Here is a 22,280-nt window from a genome sequence, read left to right as displayed (position 1 = left end):
CAAGAACTCACTGATGTGATTTATAAATTTGTACACCATTAAAAAAAAAATGAACCTATCTTTGAGTACAGGATATGTACAAAACTGGTGTAAGAGCACATCCTGTCCTAGATTTCTGCCCTGGTAGGTTTCTTGTCCGAGCTGCTCTGCTGTAGTTCTCTAACACCAGGTATTTCTACCAGAAGGGTAAACTTTGGTTCAACCAGTTTTTGCTCAAGGATTAACAGAATACAGCCAGCTTTAAGGTCAGTCATTTATTAGAGACAGTTTCCAGCTGTACAAAGTATAATTTAACATGTAGACTCCAACACCTGTCCCAAAACACCAAAAGGATGAGAAATAACACGACAGGTGCTGGCTATTGCATTACTTCAATGTTTATATACAGAGTAAACATGGTATTTGAGTAGTTCAGCAAAGTTAGCTGGAAAGGAGTTACATCTGGTGCAGGGTCGAGTGACAGGAGGCCCATGAGAAGTCTTGCTGGAGCTGTGGAAGTCTTTTGCCTGCCTGAGCAGCCTCCAGGGTGCACAGAACCCCTCCAACCCTCAGTGATGCTGTTTATCAGGAGCCAGCTCTTGCAGGGGGTGCTAGGGAGGAGACCTGGGGCAGCCCACACTGTGTCCCACATTACCAAGAAGATTTAACAGCTTCCAGCTGGGACATGAGGATTGTGTCTTGCCAAGCAGGTCCGGTGTCAGAACACTCAGAGCATTCATCAGCGCTGCAGCACCTTCCAGAAGCCATTCCTTCAGTAATTCCACTCCTTCCAAAGACTCCTGGTATCTGGCAACAGTTGCTCCCAGTTTTCCCAAGAGGAAGGGAAGAGGGACAGCTACTCACGGTCACTGTCACTACTGTCACTGTCACTATCGCTGCTGTCACCATCCCACTTGATACTCTCCAGTGTCTTCCTGTGATTTCAAACAGATCAGTCAGTCAGTCACCTGTGTGCTTGAAAAGAGATCCCCAAACACAAGGCAAACACAGAGAACATTATGGGCTGTCTAATGAATGCCTACTGTCCTCAAAGGACAAGTGCATCCAGCATTTGGTGGAAGCACATCCTCTTGGGAAAGCCAACTCCTTCAGCCGCCCCTCCAAGTGGTGAGCCAGCTGTCAGGGATGCTGGGCTTGTATTTATTGCCTTGGAGCATATCTGGCTCTAAACTGTGGTCCCTCAAGCCCTGATCACCATCTGAGGATCATCTGGGCTTGGCTATAGCAGTGCAGTGAGAGGAGACCACAAGCCTCAGAACCTGGCAGCCACATGCAGGGCCATCCTGTACCACCCCCTGCTTCTACTGGGCTGCAGCAGTGTCTTCAGGCAGCCAGACCTAGCTAGGAAAAGATTCCAGGAAAGAAAGGCAATAGCAGGACTGAGCAGTGGATAGGGCTAACCCCACCATGGAAAATTCTCTTCCCTCCAAGGTAGGATGGATACAGCATGGAATCAAAAATGAGGAGCCATTTCAGTCCTGGACTCAACACACCAGCCCGTCATTCTGAAGCCATTTGTCTGCTCCCTTGTCAGAGAAGCCTTTCCAAAGGCACTGCCCCTCCAAGGCCCTGTCTTCTGTAGCCCTTCAGCAAGAACATGAAACATTTCAACTTACTTCTGTGTTTCAGAGAGTTCAAATTCCTCCTCCGTTCTGCTTTTCAGCCTTTGAGATAAAGGAAGCCCAAGGGATGCTGCCAGCTTTACCATCTTAATTGCCTCATCTGGGCTATTGGTTTGCTTAGCACAGTTCAAGAACTCATCCATCACTTTGTCACTGCAAAGGCAAATGGGAACTGTTCTCAGGGTCACAGGAGAGGCACCCATTAATCTACAGCCCATGCTTTAGAGAGGGAGAGAAGATGACATTATCAGATCTACCAGTTCATCTCTGCTCTTGCCAGGAACCCCACCTCTGGTACAGAGGGAAGGCTATGTGGTAAGTTTGGCAACTTCTGTCCCAGCAGAAGAGAGCAGGCACAGAGTGCCACTAGGTGTGTAGCCTTTGGTACCACACACCCTCATGGTGTTCACTGGGGCAAGCTCCAACTTTATTTAAAAAAAACCCCACCCAAACAAAACCCATTACTATTCCTTAGAATTTGTGTTCTACTTCAAACAATTCCCTCCAGAATCCTGAGGCAAGCAAGCTGCTGTAGCCTAACAGGGAACCACCTATGATTTAGCATTTGACTTGATAAACTTGTTTTCAGAAATCCAGGCACCTCTGAAACACCTGTGCTTGGTTAAGAGCACACTGGAATATTTCTGAGCACGTGGGAAACCAGATGTTTGTGAGTCCTGCTCAGACTGATTTTGCACAGCTGAGTTCATCAGTGGCACTGCTCTCCATGGCCCAGAGCTTCAGACAGCAACCACTTCCCTCCCTTCCACTTTGCACTTTCAACATGTTTGAAACATATATTCCAAGACAGAAAGCTCTTGGAGTATTTCCACTGGATAAACAAACAGCCACATTCACAGGGACAGACACACATGCATGTTCTGGAAATAAATGGACCACTACTATCAGTTACAACTGGAGATTGGACTACCTGACCTTTAAAAGTCCCTTCCATCCCAAACTATTCCTTCATCCCTGAACAGAAACTCAGGATCTCAGCCAAAGGGGAGACTCAGTAACTGAAGAACCTAAAAATACCTACGTGGGAATCCTATTGATTTTCTGGAAATGCTCCATCATGTTCCTGTTCAAAAGAAAACAAAAGAATAATTTTTAAATGACACATAAAAGGAGCAGACAGATATTCAACCTCTTGGATGAGCCTCCACTGAAACATAGGTGTTTTAAATTCATGAAACAATCTTCCCCATGGATCTCATGCTGTATCCTTGCAAATGCAATCTGTACCAGCTAACTTCACTGATTAGTTTAACACAAAGTATCTTAAACTCTGCAGAAAATGGCAAGTGTAGCTGGTGGCAATTTTAAATTACTACATAGTTTTAGTATTTTAAAGACTCCTTTGTTGCTACTTCTTTGTTTCAAATGAATCACTGTACACTGAACATCTGTATTTAACAGAAAATAGCTCAAAACCTTATATCGGAGGCTAGATATTTTAACCTGTATTTCAAGTTTAGAGCATCTAGGACAGTAAATACTAGCTATCAGAGTTCTAAAAATAGTCTATTTAGAGTTTTAATTAGGACTGCTGCTAATTAAAAAATTATTAATCTCTTTATCAATTTGAATTCCAAAGAGTTCTAAAAATAAAAAATGGCAAGTTGTTGGCACTCAGGGAAGTGATTGTCAGACCACACCTTGCCATAAGCAGCTGTAGAAAGCTCTACACCAGATACTACATTAGTTTCTAAACCATTTTTAAGACAGACAACTGTAACTTGGTGTCAAGAAGGAACAATAACAAGGGAAAAAACCCATCACACTCCCTGCAGGCTTTATCCCCTCCCTTTGTCTGCACTGGCATTCCAAGACATAGGTCATTAATTTTTGCTTTTTGTGATTAAGCTTTGAGTTGCAGTGTCAGCAAGCCCAGAGCTCAGAGAGCCCACACATACCAGGCTTCCTGGGTTCTCCCAGCCCTGGAAAACAGCACCACGACGTGGCCCAGAGCACTCCCTGTCCACTCCAGCGGGACCTGCCCTGGCCCAGCAGGCTCATGGACAGCTTTGATTTCTTCAGCACACTTGGCAAATGCCAGCTGAATCTGTGAAAACATTGTGCTGTGAAGAACAAAACCTGTGAAATTAACAGAAGCTTTTCAGGGCAATTTCTCCTGCAGCTCCTGTAGGTTTGCTCTGTATGTGATTTATATTTGTGAATTAACAGCTGCTACACTGGGAGACAAATCTGTCACTTCTGTCAGGACGGCTGTCCCCACTAGGCAAGCTGCAAGGTGGCTTTGCAGGGACAGCTGTATTCACCTTCAACACCCTGCAGCTTGAGAAAGCAACTACTGCAATGAAATCCTTTGCAAAAATCCCTGGATTCTGCCATGTTCTTCCCCAGAGATACAGCTGGTTGGGCTGCATTACTTCTCCAAACCCTGGTAAGGGATCCTGTGGGCTGTGTTTTGTATTTAAGGTGGGAAGTATGTTGGTAACACAGGGATATTTTTGTTATTGCTGGGCAGTGCTTAAAGAGCATCAAAGCTCCCCCACCAGGGAGTGGGCTGGGGGTGCACAAGGTGTGTGGCACAACAAGCAGTTGGGAGGGGACACCTCTGGGACAGCTGGCCCTAAATGCCCAAGGGATATTTCAGACCACAGGATGTCATGCTCAGCAGATAAAGCTGGGGAAAGGAGGAATGGGGAATACATTTGAAGTGATGGTGTTTGAGTTCCCAAGTAATTGTTCTACACGAGCTTTCCAGGAGCCTGGCTTTCCTAGGGATGGCTGAACACCTGCCTTTGACAGGAAATGGTAATTGAGCTTGAGCTCTGCCCTTTTACTGTCCCAGTTCCCTCCACCATCTCACAGGGGAGGAGCCAGCAAGTGGTTGTTCATGGGTGTTATCAGCTTCCTTACCTCACTGGGGTGCTGGTCCCTGCTCATCAAAGACAAGAACTCCTCCAACAGGTCTTGTCTCCTGTTAAACCCCAGCTGTTTCACATCTGTTTAGAAGGAGGCAGAAGTTGGTAGGTGTGACCAGTACCCCTGTTCCTAAATCCTGGCAATACGGTCAGCACAATTTAACAAGGCAGAACCACTCTCTGTGACTGAGCAGGCCACATTTAGTTCCCTTTCTTTCCCCTCATTATGAGATCCTGTGCACCAAACACATGAACTAATCTGATTTCTTCTAACCTTCCCTGCTGGTCTCAAGATTTCCAACTACTCCCCTAGATAATGGCCCTCAAGGTCCCCTACACTGATCAGCCTGGTGGTGGTGATGACCCTGTCACAGATCACACAGAGCACTGTCTGTAACATCAATTACCAGCCCTCAGGGGGAACATGGACCTGAACTGCTGCTGGACAGTGAGGCCCACAACCCCCCACAGCCAGAACCCACCACCACCATCTGCTGAGGATTAAGGAGCGACTCATTATTTTTTGGGGGCTAGATTAAATCTTAACCAAGGATCTGCAGAGGGTCCAGATGATTCAATACCACAGGCAAGCACGGCACCTTATCATGGCTACTCCAAGCAATGGGAAGTTTCCAAACTAGCTCCAACTTAGCACTGCTCCTGGCATTTGTCAGACAAACTGCCTATGAAGCCATGTGGCCATCACTGACCTTCCCAGACTGAAGGGATCACTTCCAACTGGTTGGCTGCATCCAGTGCTTGAAGGAGGTCCAATATATTTTTAGGAGATGGATAGAAGAGCTGATGAAGGAAGAGAATCATTTCAGTCACCTGTGACTGCTCCATTTCTCCATGGAAAAGCTGCAGCTCCTACCATGGTGCACACTTACTGAAGATGACATTTCTTTGTACCACTTCAACACCACCTCAATTTGTTCCATCATGCACAACAATGAAAAGAATTTTGACCTAGAGAGAAAAAACATCCTAATTCAGTGATGATTAGATCAAGCAAACGATGTAAGTACCAGCAAATGATGGTGTGCTGATCAGATTTGTATTGCACATCAAGGACATTTCACTGGTTGCCACACTCCATGCAATCAGAAGAGCAGCAGTGTTTCTTACAACAGCTTCATGCTGACAGCAGATTATTGGCAGAACTAAATCAGACCACTCTGTTTTAAAATATGTTGAAAAAGCAATCTTACTGCCTGACGCCAGTTTTAAGGTACCTGAATCTGTCTCAAATGCAACTTTTGGATATAAACTGAACTAAATTAACCTTGTTACTTATGCAAGTTCACAAGACAAGCCTGAGTCCTTGATCCAGTGCACTGACTAGGAAAACATCCCTACACAAAGAAATTATGCTGTTTTGGTGTTACCTCCAAAGCTGCCATCCATGGTACACAACAAAATGGTAGAACCCCCAACTGGTTGTTCTAGTTGTTGGGTGGGTGTTGAGATAAACTGATGCTCCAAGACACTGGACTTCAGTTCACAGGCCACAAACTGAAAATAAATCCTAAGCAATCACTGCTCTTATGAAGGATCTAATTCCCAAACTGGACACACATTAACCAGCTGGTGCTCAATGTCTGAATCCTAGTTTGTATTGAAGCTGACAACACCAGACAAGATGCTGACTACAACCTCCACTTCACTCACCAGTAGCCATTTGACCGATCCACATCCAAGAACTTCCAGTTGTCTCCCTTCTCCAGGGCCTTATTTAACTGATAGGCAAGCTTGATATCCTTGAGATCACAGCACTGCAATAAACCAGTCAGATTTGGAAGCTGTTACCAAATGTAACTCGCAAGAGTCACAGAGGTACCTGCACATATCACAGGCATGCAAATTACCAGTTAGGGAGAGGTCAAGCAAAGAACTGCAGAATTATGTCAGAAAGAAGGAGGTGATGAGCACAGATGAAAATGGGAGACACTGAAAGCTAAACCTTGTATGACAGGATGTAAACTCACAGGCAATTCTCCAAGAGCTGGAGGAGCTCAAAGGAATTCTGATGGCAAGGAAGAGGCACTTACCACTTGCATGGCGGTGTTAAAGAAGTTGGCTGAAAGGGAGCAAACAAAACTCTGTTAACTTCAAGCTTCCAAGGAGACAAAGCAGCTCATTAACCCACCCTCCCAAAGGATGGATGAGGTATGTTCAATTAGAAGCTCAGTCTGCAGCTCAGTTTGACAATATAGCAGAGCTCTTTTCTTTCTTGGTAGTCTTTGGCATGGCATGAGTTGGGTGGGGATTTTTATACACTTCTAGCAACAACTCAGAGCACAGAAAGAAAGTTTAACACATCTAGCAGGACAGAAGCAAAGGAAGTTGATGAAGAGTGGCCTTCAACACTCCATTAACACCACGTTTTCTAGAGATCTTTCTTTGCCAAACCCATCTTCAGATGAAAGCTGCATCTGCCTCCAAACCTACAGAAAGGTTTATGAACTTCCCAGGGCAAAGCTGTGGACGTACAAATAGCAGAAAGAGCCAGTAACATATGGGAAGTTCAGGATATATCCCTCCTTCAGACTCACACTTCAGTTTCCCAAGAAGTTTTATTTAATGAAATTTTCTGAACAGGATTAGGAAGAACTAAAATAGGAAAACTCACACCACATCTACAACAAAACCCTGCCATTCACCTGATGTGCATCATTTCATGGAACTGCTCCCCCTTAAACTGCTCTTGTAAATAACTCTGGGATTTTTATCACATGGACTTAAAATGATCATTCACACAAGCTACACACCTACTTTCACACAGAAGCCAGTGCAGCAATGCACAGCATAATTCCCAACACTGGAATTTGCACTTTTTCTCCAGAAATATCAGCAGGGACTGAGAGAAGCAAGCTGCATATATTTATCCTAGCCTAGTAAAACTACCTGACATTCACAGGTACCTTTTCACTCAAGTTTAAAATCCTTACCGTCATCAGGGTCCTGAGCAGTGAAACTTCGCTTTTCAACCTCATTTAACACCTCAGAGATAATGTCTGATGACTGAGCATCAACTGTGGGACAAAGAGACAAATAACATCACATCTCAGTTGCGCCAAGTACATCCTTGTGAAGAGCATCAGTCTGCAAATACAATATGAAATTGGGAACAAGCACATCATTTTAAACAAATGTAACTTCTGTGGTGCTCCACACCAGCTGCAATTTAATTTGCTCTAAAATTTGCCCTGCTATTGCCAGATATCCACATCAGGAGGGCAGATTCAGAAAGACAGAAGTGCTTTCTAGCAAGGAATTAAACAGGCCTGGAAGTTTGTCTATTAGAAGATTGCATTAGAAAAAGCGAAGTATTTATACTTTAAATACTTTTAATACTTTTAAAGTATATTATATAAATATGCTTTATGGTTATATATAAACAAACAAAAATTTGAAATTAAATAAACCCCCAAACTCCAGAACCAAACCTAGAGAGACTCCAGAACAATTCCTTTACATTTCTTAAAACACAAGGACTGCAGTTATGGCTACTTTGCCTATTCTCTTCCTATAGCCAAAAGTCTACGGGCATGGGATCCTAAACAGTTGGGTTCCTGTCTTCTAACACAGCTGCTTTTCATGACAACTCTAATGCACAGTAGAACTGTTGCAGGAAAACAAACTCCCGTGAGTGGCACAATATGAAATCACACACTGTGGTGAGATCCAGCCTCCACAGTGACTGAGTAGCATTAACTCCCTGTATGAGGTTATCCTTTCTTTTCACCCAAGCAGAATCAGGCAGCACAGGGAACAGTAAGATCACACCCATTAAAGGCTGTCTTTCAATCCATAAGTGAACTCCTTTCACCCATCACATGTGAAAAGCATCAGAGCAGCTGCTACACGAGGCACATTAGTGGCCAAGCCGATGGTGCACGTACCGCCTTTGTAATACACGGAGAGCAGATGATCATAAGATGCAAGGCTGGGCTCTGGAAAGCAAAAACATTGCAGTCACTGCAACACTCCTGGTGAGCTTTGTGCCACTGCTCCAATTCACAGTCTGCTCCTCCAGTCAGGGAGCATGCATGAATTTACTAATATCTCTCCCTACCCACCCTAATGCTGGACCAGAGCTCACTACACATGCCTGGGAGAGGCGATATCCAACACTGGACCACCAGTTGGGGCATCCTCTTCCTATGGGGGAGCAGCCAAGCTTCCCTGCTCTAAATTAAAATCAGATATACTTCACAGCTAGTTTTCCTTTTGCTCATGAATGTGATCTTTAGCCTATCAACAAGCATGTTATGGGGACAAAGCACAGCCCATGGGACATCAATTCTAGAAATATTCTGTTTCTGCAATACTTATTTGGAAGAAAAACATCATCATCTAGATGAAAAGCTTTTTTCTGTAGAGATGTAGATCTATAGACCTGAACTGGCTTAGGAAGCTTGGGAAGTACACCTCCCCTGGAGTCAGGGAATAACCACCACTTTGTGTGGTGCTGAACTCCTGTGTTAACTGTTCTGTTCTGAAGGTGGCACTGGAATATCATAATCACTGCATATAATAAATACTCTGGTTCTCTTACCTATATCAAGTGCTTCCATTTCCTTTAATACAAATAAAGACATAGTTCTGCCCACACCACCACATCTTCTCAGGCTCTTCAGTACAGAATTAAAAGTCAGCAGAGTTGGTTGCACTTTCTGTTGAGCCATGTGAGTCAGGAAGTCCTTAAAACAAAATTCCCAAATCCTTAGTGCTTCACATGTTATGGATCACAGTTCTTTCAGGTGGGTTATACATACATTTCCTCAACCTAAGCCTTCTCACCCCATTAAGTGAATTACTCTGCTTTAACTGAGTATTTAATCAGTACTACCTAACTGTTAATGACCAAAACCCAAGGCTACATTACATCAGAATAAATCCTGGAGAATTGTCTCTAGGACATTATGGAAAATTTTTTAGTTATATAATATTTTCCCTTACTGATGCATCATTAAAACTCAAAATTCCATTTCTGTCATAACACCATGAATTAAAATTCAGAGTTTTAATCTAAAATTGTTCATTTATTTTATCTCCCAGAAGTAATTTCCCCAATTACTTTCTATCCAGGCAGTTCTTGGATCAGGTATGTTCTCACAAGGCAAGGCTGGATTTTTTACATTTGCCATTCCTCCACAGTTACCTTTTTGGTTTAAACTACTGTACTTCCTCTACAGCAGAGATTAGTATCTGGGGACAAAATTCTTGCTTTTGATCTTCCAACAACTGCAAAATTTTACTAATAAGGCAGACTCTTTATTAGTAAAACAGCCCACTCCTACCACTTCACCACCCATTTTGCTCTACCCTCCTTACCTTGGCTAATTCCCATCTTTCTACAAACCTCTCCTTCAGATATGGGACTGCTCTGATCAGTGCATTGAAGGTGTGTACATCAGCTGGAAAATGTAAGATAATCCATTTAAAATGACAATTTATAGCCTATAGGAAACAGTTTGTTCTAGCATGGCTCAGTTTCTGGCAAAGTCTCATGCAAACCTGTTTCCAGTGAGCCAGCCACACGCCAGCTGCACTGGAATTGCCAGTTTGCATTCAGCTCCCATGATCCAGCTGAGGTCCGTACCCCTGCGCCAATCATCACTGCCATGAACAAACACTCTGTGCCCAACAGGGGCTTCCTTTACTCAGGACACCACAAAGCACAGCCAGGAGACACTCACCCTTGTGCCTTTCATTCAGCAAGTCTATGTACATGTCATAAGCTTTAGAATAAGCCCCATGCTGCAAAAACAAAAATAAACCATCTCTGAGTATGTGAGATTTCAAAAGCTGAAAACACCCCCAGCACTGAAGAATTACTTTACCTTCACCATCCCACGGATCATTGTGCAATAGGAGTGTGCATTCTTCTCTGGCATTATCTTAAATATCCTTTCAGCATGGCTGTTCTCCCTAGAACCAGTGAACAAGATAAATGTTAAAGAACCAAATAAAAGATACTCTTAGGAAAAGGATTCAACATGCATAACAAAATATGAAACTATTCTACAATCACCTGCCAGATTTCCATGAGCACTTTAAAAGATCACCAAACACAGGTTTATTTAAAAAGTAGTACCTGTGAGTGTGCGCTGCTAAAAGACTTAGCTCTGTTCTACAACAAGACAACTGTACAACCCATGGAATATGGGAATATAGGCAACATCTTCTATACCTCCATCTGGGGCCAGATGCCTGTGATCCTCTTTGAAATTGTCTCTTTGGAGCTTTCTGTTCTGAAGCATCCACCTGGAGAGATTTTGGCAAAAAGAAGTTTCTCAGAGTTAAATTATGATTTAACATCAAATAACATGACTTGCTAGCAAAACTGAAGTTCAGCAACATGGACCAAGATGTTTTATAATGGCTTATATATAATGGGAATAATTTCTATCATAACATTCAGGAAGCAATAGCTAGATTGAAAATTATGTTTATGTTATTAAATATATTAATATCTTTACACAAACTACTGTGGCTACTAGGTAAGTCATAGATTTTTGTAACAGAAGTATCTCCTGGGAATGTTGTCTGCATCTGATCCACCTCATGGCATCTCCCACGCAGACAGTACAAAAATCTTGATGTCACCTCAATATACTCCCACTATGCATGAAATAAATAAATAGAGATCAACAAGTTTTCCATACCCCTGCTTCTTCCAAAACCTCTTTTTCTTCCTGCTCTTTTTCAGGAGTAGGTTCACCATCTCCATAGAAGCATAACAAATCTAAAAGGCTGTTTGTGGTCTCCAGAGACACAGGGGTACCTTTAGAAAATGAGAATTTATGACAGTCAGAGAAAGCAAAGAGCTAACCATTCTACAGCCATATAGAAAACCTCTGAACACCACTGTGCTCTCTTCCAACACAAAGACATTTTCTAGCAAGTCCCTAACCCTGCTGTGACACCAGTACTGCCACAAACCCAGTCATCACAGGAAACAATTTTAACACTGAACTAGAGTATGTTTTTCTACTGAAGCCACTGAAAGGGTAGAGTTTTCCTGATCAAGTAGGAGAAAGAAGTGACAGCTCTCAGCCAGAACTGTGAAGCAGCACAAGCCGAACACAACATCTGAAATTTCTAGTGCTTTTCATAACTCTTCCTAGGATACACCCTGCTGTGAAGAACACTGCATGTTTCACTTTCAATGAACTTTCAAAATCAAAAGTATTTAATCTGCTTCCTCTTCAAGAAGCCAATTGCTCTCCTATCACCAAAGTGATAGGAGAGCAATTGTCAGAAAAGCAGTGGCTAAGATTTCAGAGAATTCCACTTCACCAGACCAGAGTCAGCTGCAAAAGAAGCAACAGAGTCACAAAATTGTCTCCATAGCCTGTGGCAGCTACTGAAGTATTTTTGGCACAATTTAAGTAGAGCTCCACCACAGGACCTGGCAGGTAGACATACCTGCCTGTAGAAGCTGATCAAACATGTCCACAGACTCCTTCACCATTCTGAGATGGATGCGCTCCCTCAGAGCTTCCTCACTCACTCCTTCAGTCTGAGGGGTGAGGGTCTCAGGCATCAGGCACTAAAAGCAAACAATGGAAGTTGGTCACAAATTCAAACCTTCTCTATATATCCTTACTCTTCGCCCAATACACTGCTTGCAGCCTAACAGCAGTCCTTTTGGTGATGAAGGACCACACACATCCTCATCCCTCACTTTGTGCCAGGCAGCAACACCTAAAAACCACTACTTTTATCTCAAGGACCTGATATGATACTGAATTCCCAAAGAAAAATGTCCACTACAAAAACATAATGGAAATACAGTACTGCGTTCATACTGTCTGCAAAACAGTTTAAAAGTTTCAATCCCTTCATCTTAGTTTTGGACCAGTCCAACAGTAGATTTCAGTGACAAAGCACAAATACAATGAGAATAAAGAACAAAAAGCTTACTGGTACGTTGGGCTCTGCAAAAGTCTTGTCAAAATACTGAGGAAAGTTCTTTATGATGTATTTTGCAGCATTTCTGCCAGACTCCTTTGACAAGGAATACAGACGCTGCATAGAAATGAGACAGAACAAGATGGAGAAATACAAAAATTACAAGGCTGAGAATCAGAAGAAACATTTTATTTAACAGTGAATATTCTGATGGGATCAAATTAAACTCATGCATAATTTTCAACTTGCTAGAATCACAGGGACAACATTTCAGACAAACATTCTGGTATTCATGCCAGTATAAGAACCTCTATTCTTTAAATGCCATTGTATTCTACTTCCTTGTTACTTAGTCAAGGGACACAGTTCAGACTCTGAAATGCTGCACTACTACCTCAAGCTCAAAACCATCTCATTTTAGAGAGAAGAGAAAATTCTGAAAGCAATCTGATACCTCATTTTCTTCTGTAATCTAAACCAGGCTTCAGTTAGGTAGGAGTATTCACAGCCTAGACAAAGGCAGGAGGGAAGCTACCAAGGATGGGAAAGGAAATACCTACAGAATTAGCTGCATTTCTTGGGATCAGGAAAGGGTCATCCTGGAACATGTAATGTGCAGCAGTAGGATCCTGTAGAAAGAAGAGCCCAGCAATGAGAAGTTTATAGTTATGTGCACACAGCCACAACACACTGCCTCAGGGAATTTAAGGCATAAGGAATCCTTCCATCATAACCTTCAGTAGTGCATATTTTACAGAAGTTCCTCCTGTTCAAAAAGGCTTAGTCTGTTTGGAAATAGCTTAAAAAATATTGCCATTTTACACACACACACTTGCAGGCTAATATGGTGACAAAAGGGTCCTGCCTAAAATATATCAAGCAGGAAGTGCCCTCCAAAGTAGGACCCCAAATGTAACAGTCTTGGGAAGCTGATGGGACTTGGCAAGTTTTGATTCAACTCCCAGAATTCAAGTTAGATGGGATTTAATAACAGCATCACAGCATTTCCAGGTTTTGCCCAGCAAGAGCAGACACTCATTGCACTTTTTAAAGCCCTTCTGAACTGATTGGGAAGGACATTCTGGATTGGGAAGCTGAACTGGTGAAGGAACTTGCTCCCTATGTTAGTGAGGACTGAGAAAGCACTGCAGCTTTCTCAGGTAACTGCAGCTCTCTCTTAGCACACGAATGAGGCTTTAAGGACACAGCAAAACACCCAGAGCCAAAGTGAAATCCCTGATGTGAGAATCTCACCTCTCATTTATGGCCAAAGTAGAAATGAAAGGCCTCCTGAGCACAAGGGTGTTGCACAGAATGGACACCCTGACCCACCTCCATGGTCCACAGAACCACTCACCCTGTTGACAGTAGAGGCCAAGGTCTGGAGCACGGCGAGCTTATCCCTAAGCACAAAGGAGCTGGATTAATTCTCAGCTGCAGACTTTGAGTGTTGTGCATTACATTGTTTGGAGAACAAGCAAAGATTATCCTAACCCACAAGGATTTTCAGCGCCAGGAAATAATGTTTCTGCTGCACTAAGAAAACAGCACTTCTCACAAAGAAAGAGAAAATGCAAAAATGATCTCGGTTCTTAAACAATCCCAGGAAAAAAAAAAGATTTTGAGGAAAACCAGAAGAGCATCAGCAATTACTGAAGAGTAATAACCAGAAGAGTACAGCTATTACTCCTGCCCTTATAATACATTATCAAAGAAAGATCATAGGGAAGAGACACAAAAATAATTATGTGGAATGCTGCTCCTAGAGCATCTCCAAGGGATAAATATATTAAGTCACTCTAGAAGACATGTCTTTGCAAGAAGAAATAAACCTAACCAAAACCAAGTATCTTAGGACACCTGTGCCTGTGGAACCGTAAAACTTTGGTTGTTTCAAGCAAAGAAGGAAAGGCCAGTGAAAGTGTTTAGGTGAAGGTGGCCTTACTTCAGGTTTACATGCTGACACCATTTGACCATAAACTTAATTTTTGCTGTACAGTCATGCAATTCCATCTTAAGTGCTCCCAACAAAACAGGTTTTGTTCAGCTGTGTGGTTTCTAAGCATTTATTCAGTCAGTCATCAACAATCAAGTTTTATTTTGCTGAAGAAACACATTCACATGCAAACAGCCAAATGAACTTGGCTTTACAGATCTTTAGCAAATGTGATGTTTTACAAAGAAATAGAACCATGTTTAAAAATGCAGTTGTAGTAAGTGCTTTTAAAAGAAAAGTCAGGAACGCAGTGTGAATAATCTGCAGAGAGAGTAAGAATCAAGAATATTCACAGAGCTCCAAATCAGCAGGAGAATCCCTAGTGGGACACTACATCAAGGAATACAGGAACTTCAATTTTCTTTTTCAGTTTTGGTGGAGAGATTACATTTAGCTGTTAACACTGTTTTTTTTCCAAGTGAAAATTCCAAAAGTAAACACTCACCATGTTTTCCTTCGGGGGAGCACAATTTCTTCTTGAGTTACTGTGAGAAACAATATTAAAATGGTCATTAGAAACAAAGAGATGCCCAAAGAAAATTCTGACCCCATAAGTTGTAGCAAGGGGGGGGGGTCAATCCCACCTTGCTACAATCCCCAATCCTTGTCTCCCAAGTGATAAGACAAGTGCAAATGGCCTCAAGTTGCACCAGGTAGTTTGGACTGGGTATTAGGAAAAAATTCACTGAAAGGCTTGTCAAGCACTGGAACAGGGGAGTGGTGGAGTCACCATCCCTGGAGAGATTTAAGAATGTTGATGTGGCACTTAGGGACATGGTTTAGAGGTGCTTTGGCAGCACTGGGTTAAGAGCTGCACTCCACTAACTCAGAGGTCTTTTCCAATCCCAGCAATTCTATATTCTACAAGAACTGATGAGTTAAGCTGATCCAGCTGAAAGTACTAAAATAAGGATTTTAAAACCACAGTCTAACATAGGCTGATGGAGCTCCACAACTCAGTTCATGTTCTTGGAGCATGGAGCTGATTGGTGATGAGGTAAGGAAGCAAGTTAGTCCAGACAACTTATGCACAATGAAGACAGGGAGAGAGAAAATCCAAGGAGAGCAAAGACGGTGTTTACATCATCTTTATCTCCTGATACACTGTGTTGTCTGGAGATTAAAAAAACACATGCAAGGAACCAGTAATAAAGCCATCCTACCTTGTGAATTGTCCACAGTCTTCCCCAGAGCAGGACTACTTGAAGAGCTCCTATAAACAACCAGGGGTTTGAATTTATGGCTGTCACAGCAATACAGCAAAAGCAGAATAATGAAATTCTATACGACAGGTTAGAATTAACTGAAACATTAGAGGGAACTGAGTGCATTAGAGTAACTGGCAATGTTGCCCTATTATTAACTCCAAATTATTACCATAACACTTATATTTGGTGCTTCTCTTAAGGCCCTCATTTCAAGAGAAAAGAATTTGCATGTGAAAAATTTTACTACAAAAAAAACCACCTGTGAATACTTAATATTGGGATATAATAATATTACAGTAATTTTCACAAACTAGTGCATCTTAGAAAGAAAATCACAAATATAAATCAGAAAAGACTCCTTATGGTTTAGAGACAGGATCATTCTGAAAACAGCATTAAAAAAAAAACAACAAATAACTTTAGACATGAGTAGTATTCACAGAAGGAGAAAACCCAGAGTAATGATGCAAGTGAATCATTCTTGGTGAGTTGCAGATGTCCACATGTCTCTACAGAAGTGCAGAAGCTCCTCACAAAACCAGAGCTGCAGCACACAAATGGACTCACTTTGCTGAGTACCACAAAGCAGCTGCTTTGTGCTCACTGCTTCAAGTCTTGCTCACCACTGTTCACATTTTACTGCTTTAAATACAAACTAAGGCTTATGGTAAAATGCTTGTACTCCTTTTGCTCATGAAGCAACCTGACAGTAAAGCTCTACTGCAACCCTGGCCTTCAGTGCCTCCACACTGACCTTGACCCTGAGGGAGAGGCTGTTCAGGTGCAGTCACAGCTCTGTGCTTTACCGTGGCACTGCACAATTCCAGCTGCAGCAGGGACGTCTCAGAAACTGATTAAGTATGATTTTGCCACCCCAAAAATGAGTAACGATTACCTAGTGAAGTGGGACCTTTTCATGTGACACAGCCTCTAAATAAAACCATGGCATACAGTCATGGAGTGTTAAGGGACCTTTAAGATCTTGTTCCCCCTCTGCTAGGTATGGACACCTTCCACAGACCGGGCTGCTCCAAGCTCTATCCAATCTGCCCTCGAACACTGACAGGGATGGGGCATCCACAACTTCGCTGAGCAATCTGTGACAGTGCCTCAGCACTCCTACAATAAAAAATTTCTTTCCAATATCTAATCTTAACTTCTCCTATTTCGATCTGGACTCATTATTCATTGTTACTCGTATCACTACAATTCCTGACCAAAAGTTCCTCCTTGGCTTCTTGGAAGGCCCCCTTCAGATACCGGAACACAGTTTTGGAGTCTATACGCAAACTTCCCTTGGCCAGGCTCAACAGCCCCAGTTTCCTCATCCTCCGTAACGAAGTGCTCATCCGCTTTTCGTGAGACTCGGCTCTAGGAATCGCTTAGACGCCCTAACTCTCTCCCAGGGAAGCTCCGAGCCGCCTCACACCAGGGAAGATCCCGGGAAAGGCGATCAAAAGCCGATAAAAACCCCACAAAAGGCGCTCCCTCCCGCCACGCCGCCCCGACCACGCCGAGCCACCGCGCACTGCGCCTGCGCAACCCTTCCCGCCTCACTCCACACACACCCAGCACCGCCCGTTCGTCGATTCCTCCCCGGTGCCGTCTCCGCCACCCGTCCCTTCCCTCCCGGCAGCCCCTCACCGGTAGCTCTCCCGCCCGCCCGGGAGGCGGCACCGCCGGCCCAGCCACAGCGCCCGCTGCCAGCAGCCGCCCCCAACTCGCCGCGCCGCCATGGCCCCCGCGCTGGCCTCTGGGAAGGCGGGCGGCACCACTCCGCCAGCGGGTGGACGCCGATACGGCCCCTCCGCGGCGGTGGTACCGTCCGGCCCCGCCTCCCCCGCCGTCCGGACCGCGTGGTGCTGCCCGTGGCGCGGCGCTTCCAGCGGGAGAGCGGGAGCCGCTGTCGGCCGGGAAAGAGTTGCTCGTTCGCCATGAGGCCGCCCAAAGTGGTGCCGTGGCGGCGGCTGGTTGGGGTGTCCTTCGGGATGTACACGGCCGAGGAGATCAGGTGAGGCTCCATGTGCGCGCTTCCCGAGATGTGCTGGTGCTGCTGGGCACTACGAGTCCCAGCGTGCCCCGCGGCAGGGCGCCAGAGGGTTGCGGCGGGCTATGGCGCGCGGCATGCTGGGACATGTAGTCTGGCTGGGCCGTGGCCCAGCCGCCGGGATGGCAGCAGCCGAATTTTATACAAAATCTCGCACCGTTCGAGGGGACACACTGACAAAATTATGTGATTTCTTAGTAGAGTAGCTAGTAATGTAAAAGAAATATGACCTGCTATATTAATGATTTTGCTCATTGTATCATGAAATCAGTGATACACAAGTTCCATTGCATTCGCAAGGTGCTCTCAGAAAGATAGTTTAATCAATTGAGAAGATCACACGACTACTAAACGCCCATGCTAGTTGTACCATTCAAGTGCATGTCATATTCCTGTTTCCTGCTGCTGATTTTCACTCTTTCCTTTGACCTCCAGGAAGCTGAGTGTGAAGCCCATAACCAACCCTCAGTACCTGGACAATGTGGGCAATCCTGCTGTGAACGGGCTCTACGACCTGGCCCTGGGGCCCCCGGACTCCCGGGAAGTGTGTGCCACCTGCATGCAGAACTTCAGCAACTGCCCCGGACACTTTGGCCACATAGAGCTGCCTCTGCCCGTCTACAACCCCCTGTTCTTCGATGTATGTATTATATATGTACTGAATTATTGCTGGGGAAAGGGCTGGTGGTGCCCCAGCTGTCATGTGTCCAGTTCTGGTCCCTCAGTTTAGGGAGGATGTTGAGATACTTGAGCGTGTCCAGGGGAGGGCAGCAAGGCTGATGAGGGGCTGGGAACACAAACCCTGTGAGGAACATTTGAAGGAGCTGGGGCTGTTTAGCCTGGAGAAAAGGAGGCTTAGAGGTGACCTTGTTGCTCTCTACACCTTCCTGAAGGGAGATTGTAGACAGGTGGGGGTGGTCTCTTCTACCGGGCAGCACTGACAGAACAAGAGGGCACAGCCTCCAGCTACATCAGGGAAGGTAGAGGTTGGATATTAGGAAAACATTTTTCACCAAAAGAATAATAAAGTACTGGAATGCTCTTCCCAGGGAGGTGGTAGAATCACCATCTCTGGATGTGTTTAAAAAAAGACTGGCCATGGCACTTGGTGCTATAGTCTGGTTGAGGTGTGAGGGCACAGGTTGGACTTGATGATCATAGAGGTCTCTTCCAACCTCATTACTCTGTGATTCTGTGTGGTTGCAGTCCTTGGAAACAGTAAAGGTGCCAAGACCTGCTTTCTCTTTTAAGTGTAATAACAGCAGATGTAGTAGAAGAGCTTTGTTGTGTCACAACAGTTCAATACAAATAGGCCTTTTGAAAAGTATGCACTTTGTTGTAACTGTTGTTTTACTCAATGTTGACAGGCAGGTGAGGGGGGATATTCATCCTGAAGTGACTGACTGCAGGATGTCGTGCTTTAATTAAATTAATAGCACAGTAAAAAATATAATTTCCTTTAAACAATTATTTCACATGAACAGCTGTCTACTTTTCCAGTTTTTAACAAACCTGATCTGGGATGAATCTTCCTCCTGAGGTGCTGATCCCACCATTTGCAGTAGCTGCCTTTTGCACAGGCTACTAATTGAGAGTCAAAACCTCACTTTCGAGTGACCAAAGTTAGATGAAGTAACCACTTTTAGCCTTGTTTCAGCTTTGAGTCAAATAACTGTATTGACCAAGGATTAAAATCCTGCTGCAGTAATTCCCAGCCTTCAGACCACAGGGGCAGTGAGAGAACTGTGTTAAATAATAACACAGAGCTGTGTTAAATAAAAAAACTCACTGATAATTTCCCAGACCTCGAGGAAAACGTGATTGTGTGAAGGATCTTGTAGGATTGAGACCAGGATATTTCATTTTACAGTGTGGGGGCTTGGGTTCCACATTTTCCTCTGTGGGGTGAGCAGGCAGGTGCTGTGTAAGAGCAGCCTGTGTCCCAGAGCTGCTGTAGATACCACAGGTGTTTCATGTGTCTGTCCTGTAGCCTGTGGCCACATCTCCCTTCACAGAGAGCAGCAGGCACAACTCTCTCCCAGGATCTTTCCTGGGGAAGACAGTGAGAAGCTCAGAGAAGAGAAAACAATTCTTCTCTCTGCTTACTGCTCCTGTTTTGCACATGTGGAATGTGTTATGGAGATTGTTCACCCAAAGGGATTTGTTCATTGGACAGTGGTGAAGGTTGTTTTGATTCCTTGGCCAGTTGGGTCAAAGCTGTGTCCTGTCTGTCTCAGACAGTGACAGGTTTTTCTTTAGTCTTCTTTAGTGTAGTGTCTCTTTAGTATGTAATTTAGTATAGTATTAGTGTAATATGGTATAGCTTAATAAATCAATTGTTCAGCCTTATGAATGATGGAGTCAATGCACATTATTCCCTACCTTGGGGTCACCCTGCATTAATAGTAGACAGCCTGCAGAGAGTTTATCTACAGATCATGCCTTGCACATGAGTTTCGTTGAAATAATTTTTTTTTCAAGCAAATTCTTTATGATTAAAATTAACCATTAATCTAATTTCCCCATTATAGTACTATGGTATTTTTGGGATCCCCTGTCGTGGGGAGGAAAGATCAATCTGACTCCATGTTCTTAGAAGGCTAATATATTTTTATAGTATAGTATAGTATAGTATAGTATAGTATAGTATAGTATAGTATAGTATAGTAAATAATAGAGAAAGGATACTTACAAAAGGTTTAACAAGATGCTAATGAAAAACTCATGATCCTCTCCTCAGTCTGACCCAGCCTGACCATGATTGGTCATTAAGTTAACACAATTCACATGAAACCAATCAGACATCCACCTGTTGGATAGACAATCTCCAAACCACATCCCAAAGCAGCAAAACACAACAGGAGCACATGAGATATTATTGTTTTCCTTTTTCTCTGAGGCTTCTCTGTTTCCCAGGAGGAGAAATCCTGGCAGAGGGATTTTTCGGAAGATATGATGGTGACATAGAAGCACTCTCTTTAAATCCAAACAATTGCATTTACTTGCTTACTGTGCAAGCTAGTACATCTGCCAGGATAACCTTTCCTTCCCCTTTCCTTTGCAGAAACTGTACCTTTTGATCCGAGGGTCCTGTTTGAATTGCCACATGCTGACATGTCCCCGAGCCGTGGTTCACCTGCTGCTGAGCCAGCTGAAGGTGCTGCAGAAAGGGCTGCTCCATGCTGTCCATGACCTCGAAATCATTCTGAACAAGGCAAGTACTGTGTGATGCTCCATCCCTTTTGGACTTGGTGGTCTCACAGCTATAAAACTCTCTGCCAATTTCTCTTCTTGTGTTCCTTGTAGTTTGTAGAGCAGTGTGCAGATGCAACGGGCTCAGAAATTGAGGAGGAGTTGAATCGCCATGTGCAGGAAATGTTACAAAGCTCCCAAACAAGAGATAGGTGCTCAAATGTAAGTACAGGCAGTGCTTCTCCTGAGATCTTGGGCTTTATCCTCTTAAAGAGTGATGTGCAGAACATGCAGGTGTAGGATTTGTGTAGGTGCTGAATTTTGAAATTGAGGAAGAGTTGAATTGCCACATACAGGAAATGTTACAAAGCTCCCAAATGTAAGTACAGGCAGTGCTTCTCCTGAGATCCTGGGCTTTATCCTCTTAAAGAGTGATGTGCAGAACAAAGCCTGTCTTTGTAGGTGCTGGGTTTTGTCCAGTTCTGAACTGTGTTATGTTTAGAGGGCTTTTTGAGGGAAATGTCTGAAATTAAACTTTAAAAGGATTTTATTTCCCATTAGTGTAACTGTTGAATTTCTGGAAAACAGGGAAATGTCTGTGTAGGGACATGTTCTGATGGTGTAAATGCCATATTAAAATCTGATACTGCTGTTAGTACACCACCTACAGATGTTGATACTTCTCTGTCTGATGCTCTGACTGTTTTGAGCTGCAGAGCACATTTTGAGAACTCATGCATCCAGCAAACTTGCAGAATTAATTACACTGCCATTTTTAGGAAGACTTGTGTAATTGAGTTCTAATTTCCTTTTAAATGTAGTTTAATGTGCATGGTTAGTAAAGGTGAGTGAAGAAGATACTTATAATCTTAGATCATTCAGCAGATTTGTTTACAAGCCAGTTTTAATTCCTTGATCACTTGTTTTAAAACTAAGCTTAAGCACTTTGTAAACCATACATTCATGGGCTTTCAAAAGAAGTGGGTTTTGTCATTTTTATACTTAAATGAGAAGAAAAGCTTTAAATTCCAGTACTGACTTGAAAATGAAAGACTTTATGGAATAAATTGAAAAAGGAGCACAGAGAGCACTGAGGGATGTATGCCTCCAGCAGATGGGAAGATGATGAAAGAGCACTACAGAACAAGGCATGAATTAATGAGTACATGGATGTGTGTGCATTGATACTAATAATGTTCATGTTGTAATGTTAACTGTGTAATGTTTAGTGAATTCTTCACATAACATGTTTTAATTTATTTTTATTATATTCATTATTTTTAAGTTTTGGGGTTTTTTTTCCTTTAACAGGTCAAAAATGTTTGTGAGTGTAGAAATAAACTGATATCACAGTTCTGGAAAGCACACATGGCTTCAAAGAAATGCCCAAACTGCAAG

General features: G+C 43.4%; 2 protein-coding genes and 1 non-coding gene across 4 annotated transcripts in view; 1 reads left to right on the top strand and 2 right to left on the bottom strand.

Moving 5' to 3' along the window:
- Positions 1-239: 239 nt before the first annotated feature.
- Positions 240-17,437, bottom strand: PTCD3 (pentatricopeptide repeat domain 3). Of its 2 annotated transcripts, XM_009101396.4 has the most exons (24): positions 17,288-17,437; positions 15,599-15,648; positions 14,881-14,920; positions 13,797-13,842; positions 13,000-13,068; positions 12,452-12,556; positions 11,954-12,077; positions 11,191-11,309; positions 10,716-10,789; positions 10,366-10,453; positions 10,222-10,282; positions 9,857-9,939; positions 9,078-9,222; positions 8,422-8,472; positions 7,468-7,551; positions 6,568-6,596; positions 6,188-6,291; positions 5,407-5,485; positions 5,227-5,317; positions 4,512-4,597; positions 3,542-3,690; positions 2,665-2,706; positions 1,617-1,775; positions 240-914 (listed from the first exon to the last, which is right to left on the bottom strand). In XM_009101396.4, the coding sequence occupies exons 1-24, from the start codon at positions 17,377-17,379 to the stop codon at positions 836-838; spliced, it is 2,049 nt and encodes a 682-aa protein (XP_009099644.2). In that variant the 5' UTR covers positions 17,380-17,437; the 3' UTR covers positions 240-835. The 2 variants fall into 2 exon arrangements, 1 of the variants encoding a protein (XP_009099644.2); XR_007777534.1 differs by lacking the exons at positions 240-914; positions 1,617-1,775 and having other exon boundaries at positions 3,542-3,706; positions 17,288-17,413.
- On the bottom strand, positions 10,007-10,148 carry LOC115485373 (small nucleolar RNA SNORD94). The gene has a single exon (XR_003946133.1). It is a non-coding gene; the product is annotated as a small nucleolar RNA SNORD94 (small nucleolar RNA).
- Positions 17,438-17,513: 76 nt separating the features above from the next.
- The window catches only part of POLR1A (RNA polymerase I subunit A), a 31,746-nt gene continuing 26,979 nt past the window's right edge, over positions 17,514-22,280 (top strand). The window contains exons 1-5 of the mRNA XM_009101397.4: positions 17,514-17,654; positions 18,126-18,330; positions 20,755-20,904; positions 20,997-21,104; positions 22,194-22,279. Coding sequence (XP_009099645.2) covers positions 17,578-17,654; positions 18,126-18,330; positions 20,755-20,904; positions 20,997-21,104; positions 22,194-22,279 — 626 coding nt within the window. The 5' untranslated portion in view covers positions 17,514-17,577. The remainder of the gene's footprint in view (positions 17,655-18,125; positions 18,331-20,754; positions 20,905-20,996; positions 21,105-22,193; position 22,280) is intronic.

Source organism: Serinus canaria, chromosome 4, assembly GCF_022539315.1.
Source record: "Serinus canaria isolate serCan28SL12 chromosome 4, serCan2020, whole genome shotgun sequence".
Taxonomy (NCBI): domain Eukaryota; kingdom Metazoa; phylum Chordata; class Aves; order Passeriformes; family Fringillidae; genus Serinus; species Serinus canaria.
The sequence above is the reverse complement of the archived record's forward strand: the minus strand, read 5'-3'. Positions and strand labels throughout refer to the sequence as shown.

Bases quoted from the DNA above. Each gene is read 5' to 3' on its own strand.
- PTCD3 (XM_009101396.4), bottom strand. From the start codon at position 17,379: ATGGCGGCGCGGCGAGTTGGGGGCGGCTGCTGGCAGCGGGCGCTGTGG. The intron at 4,598-5,226 runs GTCAGTGATGGC...CCTTCTAAACAG, and splicing joins GATCCCTTCAGTCTGGGAAG to ATGTGAAACAGCTGGGGTTT. The intron at 915-1,616 runs GTAAGTTGAAAT...TTGAAATCACAG, and splicing joins GAACTCTCTGAAACACAGAA to GAAGACACTGGAGAGTATCA.